Source organism: Mytilus edulis, chromosome 4, assembly GCF_963676685.1.
Source record: "Mytilus edulis chromosome 4, xbMytEdul2.2, whole genome shotgun sequence".
NCBI classification, from domain to species: domain Eukaryota; kingdom Metazoa; phylum Mollusca; class Bivalvia; order Mytilida; family Mytilidae; genus Mytilus; species Mytilus edulis.
Genome location: NC_092347.1, coordinates 90,339,764 through 90,354,574, shown reverse-complemented (window position 1 = coordinate 90,354,574; position 14,811 = coordinate 90,339,764). Strand labels below are relative to the sequence as shown.

General features: G+C 30.4%; 1 protein-coding gene across 6 annotated transcripts in view; it reads right to left on the bottom strand.

The window, feature by feature from the left end:
* Positions 1 to 1,959: 1,959 nt before the first annotated feature.
* Positions 1,960 to 14,811, bottom strand: part of LOC139520997 (fibroblast growth factor receptor-like 1) — a 35,206-nt gene continuing 22,354 nt past the window's right edge. For all 6 annotated transcript variants that reach the window (XM_071314124.1, XM_071314128.1, XM_071314130.1 and 3 more), the window contains exons 4-8: positions 9,267 to 9,344; positions 8,575 to 8,847; positions 7,330 to 7,448; positions 6,612 to 6,846; positions 1,960 to 4,995 (exon numbers count right to left, since the gene is read on the bottom strand). In XM_071314124.1, the coding sequence (XP_071170225.1) occupies positions 4,541 to 4,995; positions 6,612 to 6,846; positions 7,330 to 7,448; positions 8,575 to 8,847; positions 9,267 to 9,344 (1,160 nt within the window). In that variant the 3' untranslated portion in view covers positions 1,960 to 4,540. The remainder of the gene's footprint in view (positions 4,996 to 6,611; positions 6,847 to 7,329; positions 7,449 to 8,574; positions 8,848 to 9,266; positions 9,345 to 14,811) is intronic.

The window sequence follows — 14,811 nt, the reverse complement described above, 5'->3', positions numbered from 1 at the left end:
GAAGTCCTCAATAATTGGGCATAATTATAAACGTATTATATTAAGTTGTTGGTGTATTGGTTGCCTCAATAATTGAGCATAATTTTAAGCGTATAATATTAAGTTGTTGGTGTTTTTGGTGGCCTCAATAAATAAGAATACTTATAAACGTATTTTATTTAGTTGTTGATGATTTGGTGTTCTCAATAACTGTATTATTTTAAACGTATTATATTTAGTTGTTGGTGATTTGGTGGCCTCAATAATTGAGCATAATTATAACTGTATTATATTTAGCTGATTGGTGTTTCGATGACCTCAATAAGAGCATATTATAAACGTTTTATATTCAGCTGTTTGGTGTTTTAGTGACCTCAATAACTGTGCATAATTATAAACGTTTTATATTTAAAACTGTTGGTGTTTTGGTGGCCTCAATAAATGAGCATAATTATAAACATACTATATTTAACTGTTGGTGTTTTGGTGGCCTTAATAATTGAGCATAATTATATAAATATTATATTTAGTTGTTGGTGCTTTGGTGGCCTCACTAATTGAGCATAATTATAAGCGTATTATATTTAGCTGTTGGTGTTTATATGACCCTTAATAACTGAGTACTTAATAAAGGTATTATATTTAGCTGTTGGCGTTTTTGGTGACTACAAAACTGAGCATAATTATTAACGTATTATATTTAGTTGATGGTGTTTTAGTGACCTCAATAACTGTGCATACTTATAGACGTATTATATTAAGCTGTTGGTGTTTTTGTGAACACAATAATTGGGAATATTAAAATCACATTATCTTTAGCTGTTGGTGTTTTGGTGAACCCAATAACTGGGAATATTATAAATGTATTATGTTCAGCTTTGGTGTTTTGGTGAACTCAATAGCTGGGAATATTATAACTTTATTATGTTCAGCTTTGGTGTTTTGGTGAACTCAATAGCTGGGAATATTATAACTGTATTATGTTCATCTTTGGTGTATTGGTGAACTCAATAACTGGGTGTAATGTTAAACCGTATATTTTTAGCTATGGTGTTTTGGTGTCCTCAATAACTGTTCATAATTATGAACGTATTATATTTAGTTGTTGGTGTTGTTGTGACCTCATTAACTGTGCATACTTATAAACGTACCAATTGATCCTAATTCAGTTGTTGGTGTTGTTGTTACATCATTAACTGGGAAAAGTCATTAATGCAGATTCAGCTGTTGGTGTTTCAGTGACCTCAATAACTGTGCATAATTATAAACGTACTAATTAATCCTAATTCAGTTGTTGGTGTTGTTGTGACCTCATTAAATGGTAATTACTATAAACGTACTAGATTCAGCTGTTGGTGTTTTGGTGACCTCAACAAATGGGAATAATTATTAACATACTAGATGTGCTATAAAGCTGTTAGTTTTCTCGTTTGAATTGTTTTACATTGTCTTATCGGGGCCTTTTATGGCTGACTATGCTGTATGGGCTTTGCTCATTGTTGAAGGCCGTACGGTTACCTATGGTTGTTAATGTTTGTGTCATTTTGGTCTTTTGTGGATAGTTGTCTCATTGGCAATAATACCACATCTTCTTTTTTATAAGCATATCTTGCACTTAACTCAAGGCATAATAAAACAGGGAGTAAGTATCTGACGTTTATCACTTGTTACAACTCATCACTGTCAAGCTGCTGATCAAACGTAAAGTTAAATTGTTTGTTTGTTTCTGAGAAAAGTGTTTGTTGGATTAATGGACAGACAGACAGACAAGGTGCTTGTAATATATCCCCACTTTTAGAGCAGGAGAATAACTATCCGATTATCCAAGTTTGCATCAAATGAAGTATTTTGGTATCAATACAGTGAGGTTGATACAGTTGTGACATGGACATGGCCTAATATGGCATATTTACTTCTGGTCTTTCGCAATGGCATAAAATAAGCATGGTTATGCTAAATATAATGATAAAAAAAGACATGTTTTGTTTTACTATTTATTTTGAAGGCATAACAAATATGTCAACTTCCTTTGGTTGACTTTTATCAAAAACAAAAGAGTAGACAGCAACAATATAGAAGATCATTCAGGACTCATACAGGTATCAAACAATCATAGAAAATCATTCAGATATCACACCATCATTCATAAACATATTCTCTTATTCTTTCAAAACAATCATTCATAAGTACTATCAATGCTGTGAGATATCACTTTCAATATAAAGGAACAATCAGTCTAAATATTTCAGTATTAATTGAACATAGAAATCAGTGTATTTTCACTTAAACTTATACTTTTCTATTTTAGTAGATTTTGTAAGCTGTTCGTGAAAAAACACCCATAAGAAACATCCCCTTTTTAAATGAATTGATCTCTATTTATATAGAGACAGATTTTTGGGGATAAAATTTCAATGAGAATTTTTAATGTGATAAATTTTATATTTTCTGTTGACAAAATTCAAGTTAATTCACATATCAGCAATAAAGGGAATACTTCAAACACAACCACTTTTGTATCACTGACCACAGACATAATTCTCTACATGTACAACCTCACTTTTCAATCACAGCTTCCATTCTTATACAACTATCACCCATCACAGTCAATATCCAAGATTCATACATTCTATTAACAGTCATCTTTTTCTTTCTCTTACAAATTATTCAACGGTATCAAAATATGAAACTAAAATAAATAATCACATGACACAGTATTATCTATTGCAACTTCGTTTTAACTATCTGTTCAACAAAAAAGCATGGAAAATGTCTCTTTATATACAAATGTTCATGAAAATTTACAAATCCAAAGACATGAGCGCTGGCACATGTTTGAAGGAGTAGGTGCTTGATTTCTCCACTATCAACATCAAAACATTTAACTAGAGTAAATAGTTGTTGTGAGTTAAAATAAATTCAAGAAAATAAAATCAAGAAAAAGATTTTCATTTATGTTAAAGATTCAAGTTAAATGTTACAGAACAGAAAATTAAGATTACATTAGATTCAATTCCTTAATATATTCATATAATCTTATTGAAAGGTTAAGTTCAGATTCTGATTTAAGCAGAGTTTGGTAGTAAATTTATAGAATATGGCTATCTGTCCTAAATATCTGTGAAATAAAGTTCACCTTTAAAAAAAAAAAATTATGTTAGTATTAAAAAGTCTGCAAAGACAAAATAAATAGATATCTGTTCTCCAAAGTTGTAATGGAGAACTCAAGCAACCTACTCCACAAGGAAAAATTCTTATAAAGAAAATAATGATAAAGCATTTGTTGTGATAAAGCCTTTGGTTGATATGTCTCAAATACTGTATAATAGCTATGTTGACTAGGTTCTATACATATTTTGGCTTCACTGCCTAAAATACAGCACCAAAGATACACCTCTACGATCAATGTACAAACTATTTACAAATACAACATATACAAAACATATCTCAGCGTTTTGGCATAAAATAAATATCACAAAATATATTTTGTTTCATGAATGGTGGTCTTCGTACCAATATAAAAGTAAAAAAAAAAAATGAAGTAAAAAGTGATAACCCTGTTTTAAGTTTCTAAATCATAGTTTACAACTGATTTCAAATCATCTTTATAATAACATTTGGTTTAACTTTAACCCACTGGTCACATATACACATAGATTCTCTTATTGAATTCAAATACTTGTTTCAAATGCATTAACTTGGCAGAAATAAGTCCATCCATGCTTATTTTTAAAGAGCTTTCAGTTAAAATATTAATACAAATTACTGAACACACAATATTTCAGAAATAAAAAATATCCTTAACAAAAGAGAGAAGAAAAACAAGATTTATCATATAACATTGATTTTTTTAAATTTTATATGAAACACCTAATGTTGAAAGGACAAAAAAGAGATTCCTTTTACTTAGCTGAATTTCAAATATTTTTCTTTAAATATCTAAAATACTTCTATACAGAAATTATATTAATAAAATAATAAGAAGAAATCCTCTTTGGTGAAAGAAAATCCTTAGGAATGAAATTAAATTATATATTAAATCATATAAACTATGTACACAACTAACAGAATCAACAAAAAGCACTTCTTGCTACAAATAAGTATAAATTCTTTTATAAAAAGGTATTTACATAACAAAAAATCGTATTGCAGTAAATGACAAAAATATTTAGTCACTATTTCTATAGATCAACTGGTTTTCACCAGAAATTTTACTCTGTACTCAGTCCCATTTTTGCTTCTGAACCAAAAAGTAGAAGATTTAATCATAAACATCACTGTAATAGACATAGATACAAACCCAATTTAAGAACATTTCACTTTTATTAATTTTGATAAGATAATTGACCATTGATGAACATAATATCAAAAATTTGAAGAAGTAAAAAAATCAAAAACAGTTCCCTCCCTTCCCATTCATTAACAAACTCAAAACAGTTCAATATCATATCAGAACATTCACTAACATGTAAAATACAGAATAAAATTTCTTGATCTTTTCTCGATAACTGGCGATTAATAAAGTCTGAGGTATTCCGTAATTAAAGTTGTCTCTCTTTGGCTATGAAGAATACTGTGATGATGAAAACTGTGGTGTATTATGATGATGATGGTGATGCTTCTGAGATACTGATGAAATGTCTGTATAGAAGTCAATACTATGATTTTTAGATGAGCCCATACTTGATGGGAACATTTGGTTATTAGATATACCAGTGTACTGGCTGTTAGGCAGACCAGGATATAAGTTCGGATGTGGAACCCCATGCATAGGATTCACATGTAAGTTCGTAGGATGGTTAGAGTGCATTGAAGGAAACGATTCAGTCTCCGTTGTAGGAACTGCATTGAATCGTGGTCCCTTATTAATGTTTGATGAATTATCATTTTTATTCCTCCTATAAAGGAGAGTTATAGCAATTGTCACTGCAATTAATGCGAAACATGTAGGCACACCTATTGTTAGAGGTAGCGATGAACTGGAGGTATCAGAGGTCATTTCTGATAATGCTGGATCTGAAATAGAAGAGAAATAATTAATTGTATATTCAATAAATTTTTAATTTTCAACAATTAATCTATTCGAATAGTCAGCATTCTCATTTACTTATATCAAAACACATAGCGATCTGTAAGCCACCTGAATCAATGATTATTCAAAGTACTTAATATTCTAACTAAATAACAAGAGGCTGTCACAACGACAGCAAACCGGATTTATTAACATTTATTTGTGTCCTTGCAATATCACAAGAACCATTACTGATGAATGGTGAAAGTGAAAATCGTCAATATCAAATTTGACCTCCATTTTGTCATCAGTATCAACATATTAAAATTTGAAAAGCTTAGATTGAATGGTTCATGAGTAAATGCAACAACATGAATGGAAACGCCATTTTACGATCTTTCAAGAACCATAACTCCTGAACGGTAAAAGTCAAAATCGTCATTATTGAACTTGACCTCTTTTTTGTCATCAGTAACAACATATTAAAATTTCAAAAGCTTTGGTTGAATGGTTCATGAGAAAATGCACGGACACGACGGGAAACACCATTTTTCAATCTTTCAAGAACCATAACTCCTGAACGGTAAAAGTTAAAATCGTCATTATTGAACTTGACCTCCATTTTGTCATCAGTAACAGCATATTAAAATTTCGGAAGTTTTGGTAGAACAGTTCATGCATAAATGCACGGACACAACTGGAAACTCCATTTTTAAATCTTTCAAGAACCATAACTCCTGAACGGTAAAAGTCAAAATCGTCATTATTGAACTTGACCTCCATTCTGTCATCAGTAACAACATATTAAAATTTGGGAAGCTTTGGTAGAACAGTTCATGCGTATATGCACGGACACGACTGGAAACTCCATTTTTCAATCTTTCGAGAACCATAACTCCTGAACGGTAAAAGTCAAAATCGCCATTATTGAACTTGACCTTCGTATAGTTGTCAGTAATAACATATTAAAATTTTAAAAGCTTTGGTTGAACGGTTCATGAGTTAATGCACGGACAACATTTGATTGCCGCCCGCCCGCCCGCCCGCCCGCCCGCCCGACCGCCCGGCCGCCCGGCCGCCCGCCGTACATCCCCAAATCAATAACCGACATTTTTGTCACAAAAATCCGGTTAAAAACAAATCAAAGACTTCTTCCACCTGATTGGTCAATATGTACTTTTACCTTATTTATCCCCTGATCTCATTAGATGTTTCTCGTTTATATAAAGGATATTGCAGATATCATCCCTCCACTAATTTAATCCATTGCTTATAATCTTACGCATCAATAGACTTTAACGCAATCATTGCTATTTTAATACACACTTCAAAAGGTTTCCAGTTAATCATTAACCAATTTTACATAAAAATAATACAATTTTAAGTTAAAACCTGATGTATCTGTACAATGGTTACCTTACAAGGGTTACCTATCATATTTGAATTTTCTCATCCCACTCAGCAATTCAAGAATGTATGCCTCGATAAAATTCAAACATATTCAATGAATGTATAAAAGAATACTTCTTGCTGACAACTGTAGTAGAATTACATATACCAGTAACAAGAATGATGAAACATGTTAATAGTCCATTTTGAGATAGTCCTTTATTGTACTTACTTGGTCTAACCTGTAAATAGGCCTTTTTAAAGGTGTATCCTCTAATGTTAGCTCCTAAACAAATGTACATTCCATTGTGTTCCTCTGTGGCCCGATTTATCACTAGTTTATTGAGGAATGTCCCGTTAGGAATGGAATAAACATCACCAGTTTTTAAAACAACAAATAATTCTTTTCCTACTTTGATAGTAGACTGGTTGTTCTCAACTTTTGCGTTCTCAAGGAGTTTTAACCACTGAAAATAATCAAATTTATATATACAATTATCATTGATTTTTGTTTTTGTTAATTTTTTATTCAAACATTGTATAGTGAAGTTTAAAAAAACCCAAGATTGATTGATTGTTAATTGCTTAATGTCCAGTGGATGTAGTTAAAATAAAAGATGATGTATGATTGCAAATGGGACAAAAGATGGAGGAGATGGATGTTAACAGATGAACATATGTTTGACAATGAGGAAATTATACTGTATAGTATACTTTAAAATGCAAAAAATTACAAATTAATAAATAAAGCTTTAAACTCATCTTTACGATTCCTCAATAAACTTGTTTGATAATTAAGATAGAAAACTTTATTTATTAACTTTAATTGAATCAGAAGGACTGAATACATATTTTTATTTAAAGAAATCCCGCAAATATGGGAGATAACTCATATCACACTGAACATAGCAGCGTAGCAGCATGGTCAGGGAGATAACTCAATATCTTACCTGAATGTGTGGCTCTATTAAACTTTTTACTTTACATTGTAAAGATGCCTGCTGGCCATAATCTACAGTTGTGTTTAATGGATGAGGACCAATTAATTCTGGTTTTTCCTGGTATTGTTCTGAAAAATATAAATTATCATCAATTTCTGATTTCATAAAAAATTAACATAAGAATACTTCATTTGTTTTGTAATGATTGTTGAAGAATTTATCGTCAGTTGTAAAGTTCATTTCACGTCTGATAAATACTAAGTAGTGCAAAGCTGACATTTTTGATAGAAATATAAAACCAAAATAGAAACCAGTAGAAAATAACTTTATTACAGTTGTTAAGGTGGTATGGTGTTTGATTGAAACAACAAAAACATGAAATTGTTTAACTTTTGAAGTCTGGTTGATACTAGAGGCATAAAAGTCAAGTTTAAATAAGCTTTTGAAAGACAACCTGTTAAAAAAGAAGAGTTCAATGTAAAAGATAATGCCTTTTTTTCTGTCTTATCAGAGAAGTAAAATATACTTATATTTCATAACCCCATTTTTTACGTAATGTTATATGACTGAAATCTCAAAGTTTTAAAGAGATGATAACAGGGATCTATATCAGAAGGCTTATGATTTGATTCTAAATTATGACTCCATTATTCTGTCTAGTATACCGGTATCTTAGTAAATAAATTTAATATCTTGGACTTAAATATATTTTTTTGTGCATATCTAGAGATCAAACTAAAAGGAATGTATCAAATTCAGGAGAAACTATCTTTATTGCTGTTGTAATGGCGGTACAGTATTTGTGGAAAACAGAAAAAAAGAAAAGTTTCATTTTGGACGCCTGTTAGACTGATACTAACAACATTAAAGTCGAATTGAAATAAATTCTTGTTAAATATCTCATTATTAAACTGAATGAAATCTTTTCAATTTAGAATTTCATTAATTAAGGGAGTTTTTTGCCTATTACATAAGCAGTACTGTGGATGTTACTCAAAAGGGCTATTGTCTACTTTTATATTACGTCCAGGAACTAAATCACAGATATACCACAACGTTTGTGTACCACAATTAACTTGGGACAGATAAACTGACACAATTCATTACTCATTTCCATTACAATGATGATTTCATTTAAAAAATCGCTATAAATCCATTTGTAATGTCATCTTTAGCAATTTATGACAGTATAATATTAATAATTCATTAAGAGTGACTAAAGTGTTAGAATATGGGTTTAATTAGTACACTTACCTATAACGTCCAAGGTGTATGTATAATTAATGGAGCCAAGTCGGTTGTTTACTAGACATGTATATTTGCCAGAATGAGCTTTGGTCAGTTCCAGTAATTTTAATGTCCACATCGGTTTCTTCCCATGATTATTGATAACTTCATTGTCTTTTAACCAAGCTATATGTGGAATTGGGTTTCCTGTAGCTTTACACTTGAATCTCACAGAACTGGAAACAGGTCTAGCGAAATGTTGTCGTTTCATCTTGTCTTTGTGAACAAAATGTGGAGAAGCTAAAACAAAAAGAATAATGATAAATATAATTAGTCTTTTATATGACCTTATTCTTAATATTTTTGTGCGGTTAAAACTCATATCTCTTCCATCAATTGATTCAAAATTATTTCATCTCTTTTTCAAAGTTGTTCATTGAGCTTTTTTAACTTAGTTTAACATTGGGCTTTTCTCTCTCCAAGTATAGTTGACCTTTAAGTTCTATATTGCTTCAAGAAGAAATATTGGCTTATTTTTACTCCGACCATAGTTGACATTAGGGTTATATTGTCATTAATTTTTCTTTCATTCTAAATTTTATTCAAAACCATCAACTCTGCTAGGGGTATATTTGAAATTTGTCAAAAAAATGTTGAGCATAACTGCTGTCACTAAAGTACATATGACCTTTTGGTCTAGTTATGATAAATAGTCGTACCTCCATCTTTGGACAAGTCTTCACTATCTGATTTGGGATACAGATTATTGTCTTGTTTAACCATGCCTGTAGATTCATCTATTAAAAGAGTAAAACTTAATACATTATTTGTCAGCAGTCAAAGAGCTTGTTTGCAGAATCTCAATAAAACATATGCAATACATGCACCAATCTTTTCATTCAATGAATATAAATTAACTGCTTCTATAAACCATTCATAACTACTTCTTGTTATCAGTTTAAATTTCTTTTTAATCTGAATTGTGAGATTTAATGTAAAACATCTCCATTCTTAAATATGATTAAAATTTGGCTCATTTAGACAAAAGTTGCATGAAAATATGATAACTTAATTGTTCGTGAAGAAAACCTTTGTTTAAAAGTTGTGCAGATAAGAAACTGTTTTCCGCTGGATATTACTTCATTCTTAATGAGTATTTGGCAATATGGCATTTATCATAATGTATTTTCGCTACTGGGATTTAAGTGATAAAACCAGGGGCCCCACTGTGAACTAAATATAAGAGACATATTTCATGGATAGAAATGTTTCAACTGAACAGAATCTATCAATTAAACAGAAAAAACTTCTGACATTGTATGTTTGATTTTTTCTGTGTCTTATTTTTTTCTTGTAAGAGCAAATGTATAACCTGTTTTCAATTACAGCCAATTTACATCCAACACCTTGCAGATAGGGATTATAAATGTTTTAATATACTGTATTCTGTAACAGTAAGTGTTTCTGTCAAGGGTATATAATATGTTAAGCTGTCATTACTATCAATGAATGAAGCAAGTTTTTGTAATGCATTTACTCAAGAGTACAATTGCATCACGTTTGTTTTGTGAATGTAGTTCATTTAGATTTCTTTCAACAGAAGTGAAAGGGAGACAATAAAGAGAAGTAAAAGAGATATACAAGTAGATTGTAAAATTTCTGAATGTTGTTTATAAAAGATGACAAAACAATATATGATCCTTTATCAATATACTTCTGATAGTGTGTGTGTGTGTGTGTGTGTGAAGATTGCAGGCCTACATTTACATTTTAATCACAATACACTTCTGATATTGTGTGTGTGTGTGAAGATTGCAGGCCTATACATTTACATTTTAATCACAATGCTCTTTACCAGGAAACAGACAAATGAGTGATTCTGTCTTATCTAAAGTTAACAAGTCAAGTGACTGAAACAGAGAGAGACAAGAAAATGACCCCCTGTCAATGATATTTACATCCAACATTCCTCTGTCAGTAAAACAGACAGCCATTTACAGCTGGGCTCTTGGGAACTTTTTAAAAAAAATCAGTTTTTCCGCCATCTTTTTACTTTTGGGTTATTATTATTCAAACATAAACTATATATATAAAGCCTTGTATGTCGTTTACGATTGTTGTTTAATTTGGGCAAAATTAAATAGTACATGTAGTATTGTCAAACACTAAAACATTTACAATTTTACTTTTATCGTTACAACAATTTCATATTTCACCTTAAAACCATGTCAATATTTCATCTCCTAAATAACTTAACATATATCTGTTCATGTCTGGGTAATGAAATTGATGGGACAATCTCATGCAATAAGACATTACCTTACATCAATAATATACTTTTCTCCTGCATACCAGGCGATGTTTACATTAAACCCTAACCTGAGCCAAACTTAGCATGTCACCAATGTTCTCCATACTTCAACGTTTAATTAGGGAAGAAATATGACAATGTCTTGGTTTTTTTTCTTTCTTTAAGCCATTAAAACGGGAAAATCAAGGGGCAGAGGGAATGACAAAATTTTATCCCCTTTTTTTTTTGTATCCTTATTTTCTCCTTAAACTGAAGTCCTAGATCTGATACTGTTACATAAATTGTTTCCCTCAATTAAATGGCCATAATCAAATATTATTTTCCAAAGACTTGTTTAGTTATAACAAATATGGTAAAATTTACAAAAAATATATGGTATGAAATTACTAGAGCAGATGGTTTAAAGGCCTATACATCACTATTAGTGTCACTGTAGGGATGATAAAATACATTGTGTCATGCAAACTGTTTAATAAGTCAAATAATAAAGGCAATAGTTTTTGTTATATTAGAACCTTTTGTAAACTAATACCTGACAAGCCTTCAACAGTAAACAGTACTTTGTGGCTGTGTGGTCACTAGAAAAATGGTAGCTGGGTAGATATATAATATCATATTTGAACGAAAAGAAATAAATCATGCTAATAAAATCCAATTTAATTTTCCTTCATCACAACACTATTAGATAATTTAGACAGTTTCCTCATCGTAATTCTGTTTGTTTAGTAATTAACAAAAATTAAAGTCAGCATTAAAAATCTATTGTCAACATTTACATTTATTATAACTGCAAAGATGGTCATATATGGTTAAACTAAATAGGAAACGTTTAATGCCAACATTTTTTCCATTCTTTTATTAATAGTTTAACATAGTTTTTGCTTTTAAATAGTGATATGATAATACAATAATTATGTTGACGTTTTCCTTGTATTGTATACTTGTACATAAGAAGTGTTGTCAGAATGGCGACAGACATTTCACTACCTATATAATAAACATGACAAGACTAACCTCATTTTACTAACATTTTTACTTTACTCATGGTTAGAAGTTTAATTTATTAAACCCAATCATAGTAAACAAGATGACTGTCATAATTCTAAAGTTGATTATGTTACTGAACATATGAGTCAGACATGGCCACAACTTTTAGACTTAAGCTTTTAGTGGGAAATTTAGAGGAGGATGTGATGTGTTTGTTCTGCATCTGATTGATTGATTGATGTTGAACGCCACTTTCAGCACAACTGTGATATTTCATGGTGACAGTTTTTATTGGTGGTGGAAAGCGGAGTGACCAGAAAACCACTGACCTTGGGATAGACTATGTAAGCTTTTGATGACTTTTTCCATTACTTCTGGAGAAAAGAAAGGCAAGTGCTACATGCCCTCCAGGAAGGTTTCTTTAAAAGTTTGTACGGGGCATAATGCAAAATTGTAATCGAAGGATTGAGAAGTCTAATATGACAATGATGCAACAAGTATTATTCTCTACATAGAATATGGTGATACCACCACAATAGACCTTGATTCTAAATAATGTGAAGTTATAAAGATGTAACATGAAGCCAGATGAGGCAGACAGCCTTTAAGATAATAATCTTAATGCACAACTTAATGTGAATGAAATTAGATATTTTACACTCTCCATTGTTATAAAATATATCATTATTCTACCTAACAAATCTGCTGGCATGTAATCTATCTGGATATATATTCAATTTAATTCATTTTTTATAGAGAAAAAATTTAATTGACATCTGCAATGGATTTATAATTTAAATTTAATATTGTTGTTGATGTTTTCATATGGACATGGGTTTTCTGGTATGCCTAAGGTCACTTATTTCATTTTTATTTATTTAAACTACTAATTCCTCAACTCTTTTTTTTCTCGATATAATATTACTCCAAAAAAAAAATCAGTAAAAACTTGTTTTCTAGAGATATCAGTTTTGTCTAGATGTTTTTCCAAAGTCCCTGACATACTATTTGCTGATAGAGCGTGAACATAAATCTAACTCAGAATAGACAGGATTAAAATCTATTGCTTTTAAACAGCATAAAAAGTGTGATATTTTTTACCAATAAAGTGTTATAAATTATGGAAAATGCGTGTCCCTAAGATGTAATCATACGGATATTATCACATAAACCAATTAAAATCGATGCAAACTTGGCCAATATTGATAATATTACCAGTATCATTTTTCCTGTATCAACCGGTGTATTAGTGTTAAATTGGCACTATTATAACATAACTACATTTGTAATTATATAGATTAAAAAATTATTATGGCAATAAATGTGTTATAGATGTAATATGATAAAAATTTATGGGCTTTCATAATATTGGTTTATGTTACAGGCGCATGCATTAAAGATGTGCAGAAGATATTTAAAGTATGATACGCTATTAAAGACAGAAATTTATAAAATTCATTTGTAACTATATCAAAGAATGAAGCTTTTTTTTATTAAAAGAAAATTTCTATTCGATAGGCTGATTCTATCCTAGAATTTGCTGTCTTTGTAATATTGAAATTTTTTCCTGTGATCTCATTCTTGAATAATTGTAGCTTCTAAAGTTATTCATGACAATAATTTCATTTATTGAACTGGCTGTAGCGGGATGTAATACGATTGAATACCCCTTCATTATCTCAGATCTAATATCAAAATATCATACAAATCATACAAAAAATTTCAGCAACGAAATGCTAACAGACTTTATTGAATGACTTTAATGGTAACCTTATAGTGGTCAGTCAAGGGTGGACAATGGTCTTGTCATGTCCAGACTAAATCTGATGGACAGGACATTTATTACAATGATGTCCAGTTAATAATATATTGTGGTCTAATCATTAGGTTCTCCATAAATATGTCCAATTATATTAACTTCAACCTCTGATTGGATTTATAATAACACAGATGTATTAACCATTAAAAATAATCCACTAAAATAATTGAATTATTCGCGTTATGTTTTATAAATTGACATTAATAGAGGGTATATGAAAAAGTGATTTACAGGTGCATATTGCTACTTAAACAAATACATGTCAGCAATTAAGTGCAGGTTTCTCTACATTTAATACAACTGTACATGTCAAAATATTTTACCATATGCACTGCAGAAAGTTCGGGAAATATATTTGCAAGCTGGTATTTTTAATTAACTGTTTAACCCATCGGCTAATCCGTTTCCCTTCACAACATGGTTACATCAAACTTATATTGATAGGAAAACTAGTAAATTTCACTAAAAATTAAAAGTAACAACATATTAAAGTGCTAAACGATAACTTATGAATGAAATCCTTTATTCTGCTTATGAATCCTTTCTATTTCCGTCTTTTTAAACCAAACCTGCAAATTTTGTATCAAATGCAGAGATTGAAGATCAGCTTATTGTCGCCTTTGCATGTAAAAGAAAATTTCACCCATAAGCATTAAAATAACAAAAAAAATGCAGATTGTTTATTCATTAATTGGTGGAACTAAGGGCACTGTTTTCATAAAGTGTAATTTTCAAAGAGTTTTTATTATAAAATAACTTCAGACAATATGATGTTGGAACCCCTCTTATTTCAGAATCCAGTACAATATTTTAATTCCTCCTTCCGTAGATTTTATAAAGTATCATACATACACAAGACTCCCCGTGAAACTTCATAGATTAGGTGTTTTCTTTAAATTTCCAACAGCTATTTCAACAAATGAAAAGAAAATTGAGATTATTTTTCTTCATGTCAAAAAAGTAAAAATGAGATATGGCACCTTGGAAGTAAAACCAGAAGCTACCAAGAGATCACAATCTTGATTGTTCAAATAAGACAAGCTAGGTCACACCACAAAGAGAATATTAATTTCTGAGCCAAATTTTAATGGAGTTAGTGAAATCTGATTACAATAATATTATTTATGAAAACATGAACTCACTACTA